We start from the raw sequence: 16301 nt of genomic DNA, 5'->3' as shown, positions 1-16301 counted from the left end.
AAGATGTTTCTAACTTTATGTAATTACATTTCATAAACTCACTTGGACTTTGAAGCTGTTGGGTGGGAGATGAAGTGCTGAAAAATCTCTTAACGTGGTCATTTTTTAATAAGTGAGAAGGTAATGAGGCCAAATACCTACAAATTAAACAATGCAGGTTTATCAGCATTAAAATGGTTATTACCAAAAACTAATGGGGAGAGAAATTGTAATTTTCTGTTAAGAGAAATACAAGAGAGAAAAAAGTAAACAGAAGTGCCACAACCTATGTTCTCCCTGCCTCAATTCGACTCCTGTCTGAGTCCTTTCGTTCCCCTGAGCCCCTTTCCCCACGCCCATCGGATCTCACAGTGGGAGGTCGGCAGCAGGCTGGCACAAGAGCTGTGCCCGCTGTGCTGCCTCTAGTTGCTGGTGCTGGGATGCTGGGCCCAGGCAGCAGGCCTGCCCCGTCAGCCATGGACTTGGCTTGGAGACACCAGCTTTCGGGACTTTATTGGGTCCTAGTCCCCTCCTGCAAATCTCAACTTCCCACTATGGGACAGAAACAGTACTTGGATTTTATTTGGTCAGAATGTCAAAATCACATTAAGTGGTGGCATGTACCGTGAAACTCCTTTACTCACATCCTCAAAATCATGCCTACGTTACTAGCTCCACCAAATTCTCTGTAACAGATGAAAATCCCCAGGGACAGACAGAGACCCGGACCTCTGGGAGCAGCGTGTGCCCTCAGAGCTGCTGGGATGACCAGGCAGCCCAGGTGTGCACCCGCCCCACTCTGGCTATGTCCCACATCACCAACGGGTGGGCCCATGGGCCCACTGCCAGAACTGCATCCTTGGCCCGCAGGTGCAGGATAGCATTACCTCAGGTCTGCTTCCAGATCCATGTGATTTCGCTCTACATAAAAGGAATCTGGGCCAGCTAAGCAAGGAATGAACTTCTCCAGATTTTCTTCAGGGTACAGCTGGGGTAACTGAAAGAGATGGAAAAGCATCGGATGTCTGTCAAAATTCACCTGACACTGGCCTCCCCCAGTTGAGAAGTGGGAGGGTACTAGATGCTGACACCTGCAGGACACTATGACCCACCCTGCTCTCAGCTCCTTGGGGTTCTACTTCCACTTAGGATGTGGAAAGCCACAAAAGAACATTGCTCCCACCCATAAAAACCTCGATAACCTACACGATTGTACCTTCCATGAGCCCATCGGGAATTCATTTGCAAGGTCACCAAGGAACTGAATTTCAAGAGGGACCTGTCCCTCCAAGGAGAGACAAGACACACAACCCGTTTCTGTTGCAGCAGAACACAAGGAAGAGGTGGCCACCATGCCAGCAGCCAGAAGAGGTCAGAAGATGGACACTTCCCACGGGCTGAGTGTGGGCCACACAGTGGTCAGCCAAGAGCCCAGACACAAGGGGGAGTGTCCTCCCGTCCCAAGCTTGCTTCCAAAGGAGACTGGAGAGAGCCTCCAAGGCAGCGGAGGTGTGGGCTGGCTGCCCCTGGGGGCCTGGCAGGAACTTCTATGCCTTTCCCTGGAGCTTTCGCTAAATCTGAAGCAAAATCCTTAAGCCTCTGGGGGAGGGACAAGACAGCTCCTGCTCCCAGAGCCCAAGCAGACCCTCTGTTTCTGGGGATGAAGCAGAAGCACTACTTTTCTGCCTCTGCGGGAGGGGAGGGAGTCCTCCTTGCACCAGGCCATGGGCAAAGATGCCCTGCTCTCAGGAGAAGGGACAAGCACACCCCTCTGGCCCTGAAGAAAGGGCAAAAGCATCACGGGCTGAGGATATACTCCACCAGTACAAAGAGGAGGTCAGTGGCTGCTGGGGAAGACAGGGGCGGGGATGCCGGGGAAGCCCCCCAAAGACCCTGTGCCTGGGACTGGGCTGGACCAGGAGGATGGAGAACACTTCACCCCCACAAGTCTGTCATCAGGCTGTTAAAACAAGCAACCGTACTCTCCCCGGGGCTGAGGAGGGTGCTCAGCAGAGCAGGGACAGCCCCTCCAGGCCATGGGCATCCAGGACTGCTGAGGGCCAAGGGTGAAGCCAGACCCCTGACAGAACTTCTGACACTGCGGGCCCCTCTCCCGGGGCTCAAGGTATTAGCTGCCCTCCCCCAGAGGAACCTGAAGCCCACGGGGTAGCAGCAACAAAACCCAAACCCGGTCCAACTCCTGATTAGGTCAAATGGAGGACCCCACCGAGGGCTTGAGAGAAGCAGCAACATGCCCATTTCCAAGCAGACATACTGCTTCCTTCAGTCTCCTACATTTTCTAAACATGATGTTTAATACTCAATAAAAAATTACAAGACATAGAAAAAAAAAAGAATGAATGAAACCTGTTATCAAGATAATCATCAGAGCGAGACTCAGAGATAACTGGATGTTGGAACTATGAGATAGGGATTATAAAACAACTAGGTTTAACATACTGAAAGATTGAGAAAAAACAGACAACGTGCATGAACAAATGGGAAATCTCAGCAGAGAGAAGGAAACTTTATTAAAAGTCGTGTCAAGATGGAAAAGCCAGGAACAATAGGAAACCACGGTCCCAGAGATGAACTCAGCACATAAACCGGGCTCAGCGGCAGCCTGGGCAGAGCTGCAGACTGAACATCAGGGAGCCTGAAAACAGGACAAAGAAATCGTCCGACTCAAACACACAGAAAGAGGAGCAAGAAAACAGAAGGTGCCCCCAAGAGCTATGGATGATGTCAAAGGTCCAGGTGCATGGAGTTCAAGGCCCGGGGCAAGAGAGAGACGGGGCAGAAGAAATATCTGAAGAGATAACAGGGAAGAATTCTCCAAAATTAACAGGAGACGACAAACCAGACGTCCAGGAAGGTCAGAGAACCCACAGCCAGGCGAACATGAAGCACTCTCAGCACCCAGTGGGGTCAGAATTCCTGCCAGCATCAGCGCAGTCCAGAGCAACAGATGTTCTTGGCACGCAGGAGAGGAAATGTAGCGCTCTCAGGGTTACAGAGGAAAACGTGAATCCCAAGGGGAATCAGTAACCCCGGAAAGCCTGGCTTACAGGCCAACAGGAGAAGCATGAGCAAACAACTTCTACCCAAGCTTTGAAAATATGATCCATCCCCTGGATTTCCTCCTATAGGATTACAGCCTTGGTTTTATAGTGAAAACCTCAGACTCATTTTGGAGACACACTTTAGCTCTATCAGTTCATGAAACAAAGGGGATGCACCACTTTGTCACAGCTACAGCCCGGGCCAGTGGACTAGAAACACATACTGACTGTGGAGGTGGGTACGTATGTATGTATGTATGTATGTATGTATGTATGTATGTATGTGTGGACACACGTCTATGTAGGGAAAGTGGTTATTTATCTAGTAGTGGGACCTTCTGTTTGGATGACATTTGTTTAAGCCAGCAGAAAAGGACCAGGAAGCCCTGCAGATATGACAGACCAAGCTGGGACCATGTGGACTCTCCCTCAGTCTCCGCTGCAGAGTAACCAAAGCAGACACCCCTCTGCCGCGTGCGCAGGCCACAGCGTCCTGCCTCTTCTCGTTCTCAACAACTGCAAGCAGCGCAGATCAGGGCGTCGAGGACCATGCTTTCACGGCCATGCACGAGCTACTTGCTCTGCCAGCTGAAGGAAGCAATCCACTGGGATCACTCTGCAATATTATTGAGAGCCTTTTCATTCTTGTAAGAGCCCTTAATCACCTTACCTTTGAAATAAATTCAGTCACTTCAGAGGAAGATTTGGTTACTGATGTTACTGAAGAATCAGACCACAAGACCTTAAAAACAAACAAACAAACAAACCTTAAAAACAGACGCCACATACGCCCCTCACAGCACACCTGCCCAGGTGCCGTGAGCATGCTGAGCCCTGAGTGTGATACGCCTTCTGAATGGGGTGGTTCCACAGCCCTTGACTCGTGAGAGAGAAGTTCACACAAATCAGGTCCTTTAAGGCTTAACTTCCTGTTTTGTGCAATTATTCAAATATCCCCAAATTATTCAAGCATGGAGTCTGAGGCTTGCTCCACCACATTGTAAGCAGTCACTGACAATCACGATTGCTTATGTGTGCCAGTGCACACCATCCTCCAGGGGACCTCCTCTCAGTTGAACATGAGACAAGAGCCCCTGCCCTCGGGCACCTGACACATGGGGGTAGGGCAGTCAGCAGCAGGGGAATGGCAAGGGTGCAGACAGTTTCAGGAGAAAGCAGTCAGAAAGGGCTCTCTGCAAGCAGCTCCACAGCACCAGGGGCGCCGGACACCCGAGCACACAGCCAGTGTGTCCTCGCTGCAGGTGGCAGGCAGGCAGGCAGCCTTATTTCATCACCGTGTCCCAGCCAGTCCCCCCTGATGGACAGCAGGTGCTCCGGGGGGAAGTCTCCTTCCTCATCTTCCCAGTGCTCCTCCAGTGTTTCCTGATCACACCAGGGGCACTGGGGACACTGAGGACTCAGACACGGGAGCAGGGCAGGAGCTGGGCTGGGAAGCAGGGGCGAGGTGGGGGGGCCATAAGAAAGGTGAGGTTGTGAAGCGGGAACTTTGCTCTCAGATCCAGAAGCCACCGGTTTCAAATCAGGAAGTAAAATGACCAAAAAAGACAGCATTATATTCGCAGCAATGGAGCAAATGGAGCATGGTGCTTGGGAAGACCCCTCTGCTCCCGCCACCCGTCTGCACCTTCTGAGAGGCAACCCACCATGGTCGCACACGGACCTCGTGTCCCCTCCTCTGCTGAAACCCACACGAACTCCATCCCCACAGCTGCCGCAGCACGAAACCACCGCGAAGGTGGCTGTCTCCTAGAGCAACCAGGACACACGAGCCAACTGAGGAAAGGGGCTCCTCCTTCCCTCTGATCTTGGGGCTCCCGGTACCCAGGACTCACCCATGGCAGGCGCTGGCACTCCTTAAATGAATGTGCCTTGCCGCCCAAAGGGACCTGCACCAGATACGGACCCCAACCTGCCTCTGTCGGAGACAAATCTCACAACAGCATTGAACACAAGTCCAGGCAAGCTGCTACTCAATGAAATACCAGTACCATCTATGGCCAAAATCAGAAACTTTCTGGTCCTTAGATGTTGGACCCAAAGCACTGCTGACATTTTGCATTTGTCAAAGTGCAATATGTGGTGGAGGATTTCTCTTTTCCTTATGATGCATACAGCAGGATAAGAACCTGATTCCAGCTGGAGTCCTTCTCTTTCTGTCCACATTCACATGGCATGAATGCTCTTCAACCCCACAAAAAATAAAATCCAACGCCCAAGCAACAAGTGCAGCACAGACAAATCATGTTATGTTGAAACAGACAATCTGTTTCCCCAACAATGATGTGCTTTAAACAGGCACAATTACTACCGTAGGCTGTCAGCTCCTGAGCTGTTTGACACTTTTACTTCTAAACGAAGCTGATACCTCAGTCTAAGGCAGGCAGAACTAAGGGCTCACTTCTGGGCTGACCTCAGCACCCCCATGCTCTGTAGCTGATGCAGGCTTCACAATCACCCTAGGTCTCACCAGCCAGGCCATGTCCCTGCACCAGAAGAGGGGCATGGACACAGAACAGCCTCATGGCATGCCACATGTTACACACACATTCCGTCAAATCTGAGGTGGCACCAACTGAAGCTACCCCATCATCTTACGTACCACCAGGAAAAGAGTTGCCAAATAAATTATGATGTCACTTGGACCTATGTCACTTTGCATAGCAAAGAGCTATGCAGCCCAAGACAGACCATAAAATACCCTAAGCTTATGCCAAAAGCAAAACATGCACAAACCAGATACTTAGGACTACATCACACTACATCTCAGCTCCATCCCCAATGTCCTTGAGTCACACACAGCACTCTGGAGCGCGTGGAGCAGTGAGCCAGAGGCCTGGCCCATGGCTCGTGCTACGCCACAGATGCGAGTGGGCGGCCCAGCACCAGAACATCTAGCATGGAGCCTTCAAGATCTCAAGGCAGCCAGGTGGAAACACAGACCACGTATGGAAAAGAAAACGGTATTAAAAAACTAAAAACTATCATTAATATTCTCCGTGATCTAAGAGAAGAAAAGCATAGCCAAGAACAGGACGCCATGAAAAAAGAATCATCAGAGAACAAGCATTCTTTAAAATTAAAAACAGGACAGGAGTGAAAAATCCCACTGATGAAGAGGGGAGATGATGCAGTCCTCCATAAAGTTTAGATCAAAATACCAAAGGGAAAGAAAACAGAGAAAAAAATAAAACAAAGGACCAGTCATGAGGTCCAACAGGCAGACAGCAGGAGTTCCAAAGCAAGGAAACAGAGAAAAACAGAGCAGAAGACACTAAAAGGGAGGAATTAGGACGAGGCCCTCAAATTACAGACATGTGCTTTCAGTTTAAAAAGGCCCACCGAGTCCCAGCACAATGATGAAAATAGACCCACAGCCAAGCACGGGTGAGGGGTGTGCAGACACCCAGGACTGAGGAAACCTTCAAAAATGCCAGAGCTCAGGATCAGGAGGCGGTAAGTTAGCAGTGCTGATTCCTGAGAAAGAGTGATGCCCAGCCTCCACCTGTGTTCTCAGTCACATGTTGGGGGGTCAGAGAGGGGGCATTTCCAGACACCTCCCGGGTGCCCTTTCTAAGAAGTTATCAGACAGAGAAGGACATAAGAACAGGAGGTAGCGCCTGCAAGGAGGGAGGGGGCCCCGGGCACGCGGGAATAAACGGGGAGAGCTTGGCCCATCGAGGGCCATCAGGTCCACGTGGGTGCAGAACCACAGCTCTGAGATGGAACAAACAGTGCTGGGCATGTCTGAGCACAATGGGGGGACTTTCAGGAAATCACAGGACTTTCAGGGTGAAATCATTTTGAAGCACTTTCCCTAAGCAAAAACACACCAGCAAACAAAAAGAGACGACCCTAGGGAAAGCCCTCAGCATGCCCCAACGTGGCTCCTGGATCAGCACCCCTCATGCTGTTGCACTAATGCCACAGAACCACTGAGATAGACGTCAAAACAAACCATTCCCCACTGCTCCTGTACATGTTCACAGAATTACTGGGCTCTAAAGTCTGCACAAATCACTGATGAAAAAAACTAAAAAAAAAAAAAAAAAGTTGTCAAGACTCCTCCTTGCTAACAGCAATAACATATTCAAAGCAGTTCAGATTATCTTGAAATGTAAAAATAAAACTTTCAAGGAAAAGATTTAGCACTAAAGTAAATGTAATACCTGGGTTAAGAAAGAACCACAGCTCTTTCTAAGCCACTAAAATTCTACAGTCTAGGGGGTGCTTCAAGGGTTTGGGTCATCTGCTATTTTCTCTATCCTTCACTTTTAACAAAAAAAAAAAGAAATCTTTTTGTTAAAACAAAGTTTTATTTATTGCAGTTTCTCAACAGTGAGTCTGGAAAAACAAGTAAAATCCAGACACTTCGTGTGTATGTAGTTACATGCTGATGTTACATTTGCAGTCGCTTGCTTCCTGCACACCAATCTGATCCCCTCGGTAGCCAGTGAGGAGCAGCCATGACTCCAGCAAAAACATGATCAGCCCCATGGAAAAGAACAGGAAGTGCAGGCTCCTATTTGCAGTACATGTTTACATACTGAAAGCATCTCAATCCAGCTACATAGGCCTTCCTATAAAAGAAGCCTTTCATTTGTATCCTGGAAAATACCGATCCACAAAGAGTGAAACTAGAGACAAACAGGACTGAGGAAACAGTGGGCAGAGTCCACAGATCCTCCGGAGCCAGGGAGGCTGGCAGGAGAGAGCCTTCTCTGTGGCCAGCATGGCCGTCCCATCAAATCCCAGGAAGCAGTTTGACGGCTCTGGTCCCTGATGCGTAGCTGTTAACTTACACATAAAAAAGACTCCTTACTTAAAGGGCAATTAATTTAAGCTTCATTATTTAGAGTTCTGTGGACAAAAGGAGAGGCTTAATCCTCAGGTGACTTTCCTTTTCTTTTTTTTTTTTTTTTAAAAGCTTTACTGAGTTGTAATGGGCGGTTAGCTGCGCCTATATAAAGGGCATGATGTGAGAAGTCTGGGCATATGTGCATGTTCAGGATACTATACCACCCCCAAGAGTTTCTTCCTCCTCTCCCCAAGAAGCCACTCTGTGGCTTCTGTCACTGTAGACAGTTGGCATTTCTTACAATTTCATGTAAACAGGCTCATATCGTATCTACTCTTTGGCAGAGGTTTTTTTCCTACGTTTTTTTCCTAAACTCAAGGACTTGAATTTTCTCCACATGCTAGTATAAGAACAGCTCAGTCCTTTCCACTCTGGCCGGTGTTCCACGGTGTTTACGGTACCATGTGTGTCTCTCCATTCTTCTCTGGACAGACATTTAGAGGTTGTGCTACATATAAGCCATATATTTCTTACATAAATTTTGAGCGTTCACATAAATATTTGTGTGAACAAATGTTTTCATTTCCCATGGATTGATACGTGGGAGAGAACTGATGGGTCATACTTTAGAGAAAAGTTTAAGCTTTTGTAAAACTGCCAGACGGCCTTGCAAAGAGGCTGTAGCTCTGAGCATACACACACCATGTGGGCGCACCCTTGCCAGCAGCTGGCCTGCTCAGGGTCTCCCCGGGTGCGGCCATCCTGCGGCCACACAGCACCACTTCCCTGTGGCTCTACCTGCCATTCTCCTAACGACTAGTGAGGCCAAACATCTGCTCACATGGGATATTGGCCCTCTTAACTCTTTTCTCTGCTAAAGTGTTTCAAATCTTGGGCTCGCTTCTTAATGGGTTTTTTTTTTTATTGCTGAGTGTTGAGAGTTCTTTGTATATTTTGAATGAAAACTGTTTATCAAATATGCATTTCCTAATCTGCATCCTGTCCTCCCATCTCCTCAGGGTGCTTTCGAGGAGAAGTTCAACCCTCTGATTACGTCTCACATACTCACTTTTTCTTTTAAAGATCATGTTCTTTGTGGTGTAGCAAAGAAATCGTTGCCTAGCCATACAGTCTCACATGCTTTCTTCAAGCACTTTTGTCGTTTTAGGTTGTATGTTTAGGACTATGATCAGTTTTTTTTTTTTTTTTAAAGATTGTATTTATTTATTCATGAGAGACAAAGACTGAGAGAGAAAGGCAGAGACACAGGCAGAGGGGAGAAGCAGGCTCCATGCAGGGAGCCCAATGCAGGACTCGATCCCAGAACTCCAGGATCACGCCCTGGGCGGAAGGCAGAAGCTCAACCACTGAGCCACCCAGGGTCCCCTAGGACTATGATCAGTTTTGAGTTAACTAGGTGAGGTTTGGTCAAGGGTTCTGGAGCCATTTGTTGAAAAGACCATCCTTTCTTCATTGAACTGTCCGCCTGTCAATTGGCTGTCTACCTGCAAGTCGATCTCTAGACTCTCTGTTGGCCTGCTGAAAGGTGCCCCATGCTCAAGGCAATCCAATCCCACGGACCAGTGTCCCCCATAGGTTAACAGTGAGTCTCCAAAAAAAAAAAAAAAAAAAAAACAGTGAGTCTCCAAGACAGGCTGCGCACAGCTTCCAACTTCCTTCTTCTCATAATTATTTTGACTACTCTGTTCTTTCCACACACATTTTAGGGCTAGTTTGTTGATTTCTAAGGCAGAAAAATCCTACCGGGGCTTATTTTTGAGAGGAGTCCCCTCAGATGCCAGAAGGTGGGTAAGTTTAGGTGGGCTTGCTGCTATCCTCAGGCTGCCCACCCTCAGTTCTGTCATTGGAGTGTGGCGCTGGTAGCAGCTAGCTGGAGCCCTTGTGCTCGCCTGCCCTCAGGCACACGGCCTTGAGGCCGCCTCCTTTCCTCCGTGACAGAAGTCCCCAACCTGACACAGGAACGACAGCCATCAGCAGCAACCTATGCAAGCCCCACATAAAACAAGCATGCAGTTTAAGCGGCGCAAATGAACAGAGTGTTTTGCAGTAACAAAGTAAGATTTCTTTTTAACGTTGATCATATCTTTCCTTTATGCCTCGAGTAACCATTCAACACACACAGTTTAGGCTGTGGTTCCCTCAGGCCATTATCAAGTTAGTACCCCAAGGGTCACCCGAATGGCTCAGTCGGTTAAGCATCTGACTCTTGATTTTGGCTCAGGTCAAGATCTCAGGGATTGGGCTCCATGCTGAGTCCACATGAGATTCGATCTCTCTCTCCCTCTGTCCCTCCCTCTACTCACCCATCCTCTCAAATAAATAAATAAAATCTTAAAAAAGAAAAGTTAGTACTCCAAAAGGAAAAAACTACTTTGGACTTCCAGGTGAGAGATGGATTCTCAATTTCCTAAACACAAGAATATTTTTGTCACTTATCACATCAGGAAAAGTAAGATCCGCAGATAAGTGAAGCTTTTGCTTTAACTGTTAAAACCTTCAGCTCACCCACTGGGGTACAAATGTCTTCAACTACATACCTCACCCGTGTGACACTGTCAACACCAAGTGACACTTTGGAGTCTAGGGCCGCAAGCTCAGAGCTCCAGGACCCTTCTGGAGTTGTGTGGCTTGCTTGCAGAGGACCCCGGACACCGTGTCCCTGTCGTCACCAGCCAGTTACCTCCTGACTCCTGACCATAACTCCCATCTCCTCCAAGAGGCCACATATCTATTTTGCTAAAGCTCATTTCTTCAGAGAGAAGCTGCAGGCAGTCACACTGGCCAGAGTCACCATATCTCACACTGTACAAGCCCGCAGATAAGGGTGGATCAAGGCTCAGCACAACCAGACAGTGAGTGGGGCCCACCACCTGAGGATGGCTCAGCCCAGTGGAGGCAGATGAGCCTGAGGGGAGGTCCAGCCACGAGACAGAGCATGCTGGAGGGGGAAACAACACCCTCAGGATTCCAGGGACCTGCTAGGCTCCCACCCTTATGAGGTCCTGAAGATTTTGTGACTCCAAGGTTCTCCAGTAACTGAGACCTGGGTGCTGGTTCCAAGTTTAAAGAGCCTGAAAACTTTAGGTGAGTCTTTCCTGTATATTCTGAAGACACACGCATAGCTTATTGAGGGATTCTCACAATGCTGTACACCTCCTGAATCAAATGAAGATTTCATCCTTTTAGTGATAAAACTAAGTCTCTGGATGCAGCTACACTTTGAAAACTTAGTGAACCACACAGAGCATCACAGCATACATACTAGATACAAACCAGAGGCTTCTATTCCTGAGAATACTCCCTAGTAATGCAGGAAGCAGATTTTCCTTGTCAATCAGTGTTTAGGCACATGGTCAAAGGAGAACCTCACACAACATAATGAGCAAGTAACAAGACCCTGGAGACATGGCCAGCCAGAATACATTCCCCAGCCTCCTCCGAAGCCAAGTGGGGCCAAGAAACCAAATTTTGGCCAGCAAAACATATGTGGAAGTATCTAGCGGCTGCTTTCAGAATGTTCCTTAAAAAAAGAGAAATGTAAAAAACAAACAAACAAACAAAAAAAAAACAAAAGAGAGAGAAAAGTAAACTTTTCTCTTGTCTTCATCCTGTGTCTTGCTACCTGGAATGAAAACGTGAGGACTAGTGCCCTGGCTGCCACCCTGGACCATGAGGCTGAGAGCCACACCCCAGGGTTATCAAAGTGGTCAACTAGGGGTCACCTAGGCCCCCAAGGACCTCATGGAACACAGCCGCTGGGACACTCTGAGGCCTCCAATCCTACTGCCCAGCACATGTCTTTGCTTCAGCCAACTCTGGTGACCAACCAGCCGCAGCTGAGCACGCCAGTCTAGACAACAGTCGGCACATAGGCTGGAGGTGGCCGCCCCATGGCCCATCTTCCATTTAGATCAATCTCAGTATCTACTCAAGGCAAATGTTTCCTTCCTACCCCACAGAGGAGAAAAGGGAGAAAAAACTTGGCATCTTACCTCAAAGGAACATTCAACATGTCTTTCATTTTTTTTGTGTGATAATCCCTTCAGGTCTATCTTTTCAACACTCACTGTAAAAGCAAAAAACAACAACAACAACAAACAAAATTATAAAAATGAAATAAAACCTTGAAGTACATATTAGTTAGCATTTGATATTTTAGCAATTTTCAAAACAAAGCTTTCGACGCTGGCGTGGCTGACTCTTTTGCAGTGTGCTCGCCTGGGAAGAGGGGCCGGAGAGGAACGCAGAAATCTGTCACACTCAGGAGTGGAGGCGAATGCAAAAGTAGAACAGAATAGGCCAAAGATAAAAACAAATCCTAGAAGAGGAAGAAACGGCACTTGGAAAGAGAACAGGAGTGATGTGGATGCACGAGGGCACAGACCCAGTTATTACTGCAGAGCGGGCAGGATCTGTTCTGGCTCCTGAGAAACTAGTGCTCCACATTCTCGGCTGTGATGGTGCCAGACACCAGCAGTCAGCCAGTGGTGGCGCTCACGGCGGGTGATGGAAGCAGCACCAAAGCCTTCCAGCACCACCTCTGAAGGACATGATGGGCTGTCAGGGGCCACAGCAGCACAGCCAGAGGAGACAAAGCTCCGCCGGAGGCCTCTGCATGCAGCAGGCTCGCTCCGCCCTCCTCCTGACACGGGTACCTCCTCTGTCTCCTCAAAACTAAAAGGGCACAATGAAGTTCTTATGCACTCAAACTTGAGTTTGAAAATCCGAATATCTGAGCAAACATTATGTCAAAGATAAAATAGCCACTTACAAACGTGATGCAGTTCCCAGGCCACACTGAGGTGTGCGCGTTCTATTTCCGATTCAAATGTGAATGTTTCCCAAGCACTAACTGAAGCATCTGTGCTGTTTGCAGACACCAGCAGTCTAGTAACTCCTCTTTGTGGCTAAGAAAGTCCACGACCAACAAGGAGCTTTAATACGTGCGTATTACACACGTCCTCCTCCATGCTAGCATTCACTGTCCCAGACAGCCCTTGGCCATGGACTACGGGGACTTCCAGACCTGAAAACCTAACTGTCCAGTAGGAAGCACTTAACATAACCTCAGAAACTATTAAGCTCCAAGCCCTGCGGATGCCCAGCGTTCTGGCCTGCCACACAGGAGCCTCCCAAGGTCTTCTCCAAGAACGCCAGTGCCCTAAGGTGTTCAAGGGCACCTGCAGAAAGCTTCATGGTCAAACAGCTCAGGAAAAAAAAAACTAAGACTCTGGTAGGCTGTCTGTGTACATTAGCACATTAAAGGCTCTAAGCAGTCCTGAAATGAACAAATATGTTCTTATTAACAATTCCTCAGTTTTTTGAGCCACAGAACTTTCTTCCCCTACTGTGTACAGACCTCCAGAGAACAACAAATCGCTCTGTGCAACATGCTTCAGGGAAGGTTCTAACCCTGCAACACCCAACACTGTAGCCACTAACCACATGTGACTACTTAAATTTGTATTAATTACAACCAAACAGAATTAAAAATCCAATTCTTTGGTTGCACTAATCTCATTCTAAGTGCTCAACAGCCAGATGTGGCTAGTAGCTGCCATGCTGTACAGCACAGACACAGAACACTCGCTCATCACAGAGTTCTACTGAACAGTACAATCCTAAGTGGGCCTGGCAAACTAGAGGCTGCCCTCCGCCTGTTTGTGTACATGGCTTTGTTGGCACACAGCCATGCCATTTGTTTACATATCGTCAATGGCTGCTTTCCACCCCAAGGCAGCAGAGCCCAGTCGTCTCGCCAGAAACCCTATGCCGCCCAAAGCCAAAAATATTTACTATCTGGATCTGTGCAGAAAAAATGTGTGATCCTTGTAAAACCAACAATTGTTCACCCACCAACACGTCCTATCAGATTCCTGCTGGGCGCAAGGTCAAATTCTAGGCGCTGGGAACAGAGCGGCAAATATGACAAATGGGTCCTCACACTCTCAGAGGTCATTGACTGTGGCGGAAAAGACCCTTCACTGGTTAAACTGTTCTCTCCTAGGCCTCCCTAATTTTGTAAAGTGGCATCAGGGTCGATGTGCATCTTGAGAGATACGAGAACCTATTTGGTTTGAAGTATTTTAAGCTTAAAATAGTATCTTACAGGAAGGAATTACTAAAAACAAAACAAAACAAAACAGTCAAATGTTTCCTTTCTGGCGAAACAAAGGACACACCACATTTTGAGGCTGCACACCTCCCTATTTTCACTAAGTGAAGCCGCTCGCTGTTCCTGCCTGGCTTCCCTCTGTCAAACTGTCAGCAAACAAATAGCTTTTATGTTTTCCCAATCAGTATTTTTAAAAACTGACCCACAATGACATCTTCCCCTTTCTTAAACAATAGAACATACGAAGTCAATGAACACAGAAAAATGTAGTCAGCATTTTCCCTGGCCACAGAACAGCAACGTGCACCTAAATGTTCCAGGACTGAGTAATATTAGAATTTACAAAAAAATGTAAAGAGAGAAAACCCCATCTGGACTGATAACGGAAGTGACTCATCCTTGGACAGGAGAATATGAAAAGCAGACGAACATTATCCAGCTGTTTGCAAGTAACAGGCATCTAGAAGTCTAGGGCTGCAGTCTGAGATGCCTGTCTAGGAGCAAACTATGCCACCACCCCACCTGTGGGCAGCGTGGACAGCTTGGGCACCAGTACCTAGGGACGACTCTGCTACTTTGCCTGTAGTGGTACTGTCCCCGTGGAGCACCTGTGGTCACAGGGGGCCCCCTGAAGTGGGTGTGGGGGCAACAGTGGCTGACATGGAGTGGGGCTGTGGGACCTTTTTTTTTTTTTAAAGATTTTGTTTATTTATGCATAGAGACACACACACACACACACAGAGGTAGAGACACAGGCAGAGGGAGAAACGGGTCCCATACAGGAAGCCGGACGTGGGACTCGATCCCGGGTCTCCAGGATCACAACCCAGGCTGCAGGCGGCGCTAAACCGCTGTGCCACTGGGGCTGCCCTGTGGGACCTTTAATTAGGCTTCAACGATGGTGAAACATGTTCTTGATTTTGGAACTTAGGTTAAAGACCATGATTAGAAAAACAAAAACATGAAAACAGCTTGTAATATTAACTAAAAAATTACAAACTGTATAGTTGTTTTTTTAAAAAAAATTAATTAATTTATTTATTCATTCATGAGAGACACAGAGAGAGAGAGAGAGAGAGAGAGAGAGAGAGGCAGAGACACAGGCAGAGGGAGAAACAGGCTCCATGCAGGGAGCCCGACATGGGACTCGATCCCAGGTCTCCAGGATCATGCCCCGGGCTGAAGGCGGCGCTAAACCGCTGAGCCACTGGGGCTGCCCCTAGTTGTTAAGAATAGGAAAGAAAGACGAAAAGTTATCAAAACTGACAAGGATCATTGTGCTTGCTGGTGGAATTATGAGCACTTTCCCCCAAATTTCCATAATGTAGTTTCATGATTTTAAAGAGTATTCGTTCCTATATGCACATGAACTTCTATTTATGATCCACTTCTTTCCTGGCTCATACAGTGACCCCTGTCCCATATACCACCCCAGTCAGTCCTGCAGGCAGTTATCTGGTATATAGAAGCCTCACAATTTTCTGAAGAGTGCAAACAAACACAGCTAAGTCTGAGGGGCTAGAAATCAATCCACCATGAAGGGATGGGATTTGCACTGCCCACAAAGACTCCAAGACAAAAAGGCCACAGCCAGAGGGGTAGTCGGAAGGTAGACCGGGTAGGGAGGGCTCCTATGTGGGGAGAAATGGGCACCTGAGTCTAAGCCAGCCTGCTCACTCATGCTGAGCTGAGAAAGCAAAGTGGGATGTGTTATCCTTTTAAAATTGTAACTTTCCTTTTCTCATTCAAGATGCACATGAGGTATCTGCCTCCAGTCCTGCAAGTCAGACCACATGGCCTTCAATAAAACATCTAATTGCACTGAACTATCACTTTTATAATTGGATCCATACCTAATTTCAAAAGCCAATACACGAATGTAACTGGAAAAGGCAGGAAGGAATTCCTGTGGAAGGCATTGCTCTAGCAGTACAGGCAGGGGTTCCAAACATCCTGAAGCAGGACTGGACATCCGAAGGGGGGAGGGGCTAGCAAAAAGTCATAGACAGTTTAGGACTGAGCTGAACCCAAAGGCCTCTCAGCCAGCAGCGACAAACCCAGGACCATGAACACATTCTCACCATCAAGTCCTGGGAGCTCCCAGTTAAAACTGCCACACTCTAAAGTCATCTTCACTGCCATGCATCTTCAAGTGACTCACAAGAGTGGACTGTCATGTCATACTTATATATCAGACACCTGTAGAAAACAGCTTACTGTGTTCCACAAATGAGTCACTCCTTTGAAACTTCTTCCCTTTCTATTCTAAACTCTTCTGGGAAAAAACCAGGTAGTTGGTACTTTTCTG

At 47.8% G+C, this 16301-nt stretch overlaps 1 protein-coding gene across 4 annotated transcripts in view; it reads right to left on the bottom strand.

Moving 5' to 3' along the window:
• The window catches only part of ZCCHC14 (zinc finger CCHC-type containing 14), a 56954-nt gene that overhangs the window by 10664 nt on the left and 29989 nt on the right, over positions 1 to 16301 (bottom strand). For 2 of the 4 annotated variants that reach the window (XM_041769762.1, XM_041769764.1), the window contains exons 3-6: positions 11871 to 11944; positions 3712 to 3783; positions 867 to 976; positions 43 to 137 (exon numbers count right to left, since the gene is read on the bottom strand). In XM_041769762.1, coding sequence (XP_041625696.1) covers positions 43 to 137; positions 867 to 976; positions 3712 to 3783; positions 11871 to 11944 — 351 coding nt within the window. The remainder of the gene's footprint in view (positions 1 to 42; positions 138 to 866; positions 977 to 3711; positions 3784 to 11870; positions 11945 to 16301) is intronic. The other 2 variants (XM_041769763.1, XM_041769765.1) reach the window with 2 other exon arrangements.

This window comes from Vulpes lagopus, chromosome 10 (assembly GCF_018345385.1).
Source record: "Vulpes lagopus strain Blue_001 chromosome 10, ASM1834538v1, whole genome shotgun sequence".
In the NCBI taxonomy this organism is placed as follows: domain Eukaryota; kingdom Metazoa; phylum Chordata; class Mammalia; order Carnivora; family Canidae; genus Vulpes; species Vulpes lagopus.
The sequence above is the reverse complement of the archived record's forward strand: the minus strand, read 5'-3'. Positions and strand labels throughout refer to the sequence as shown.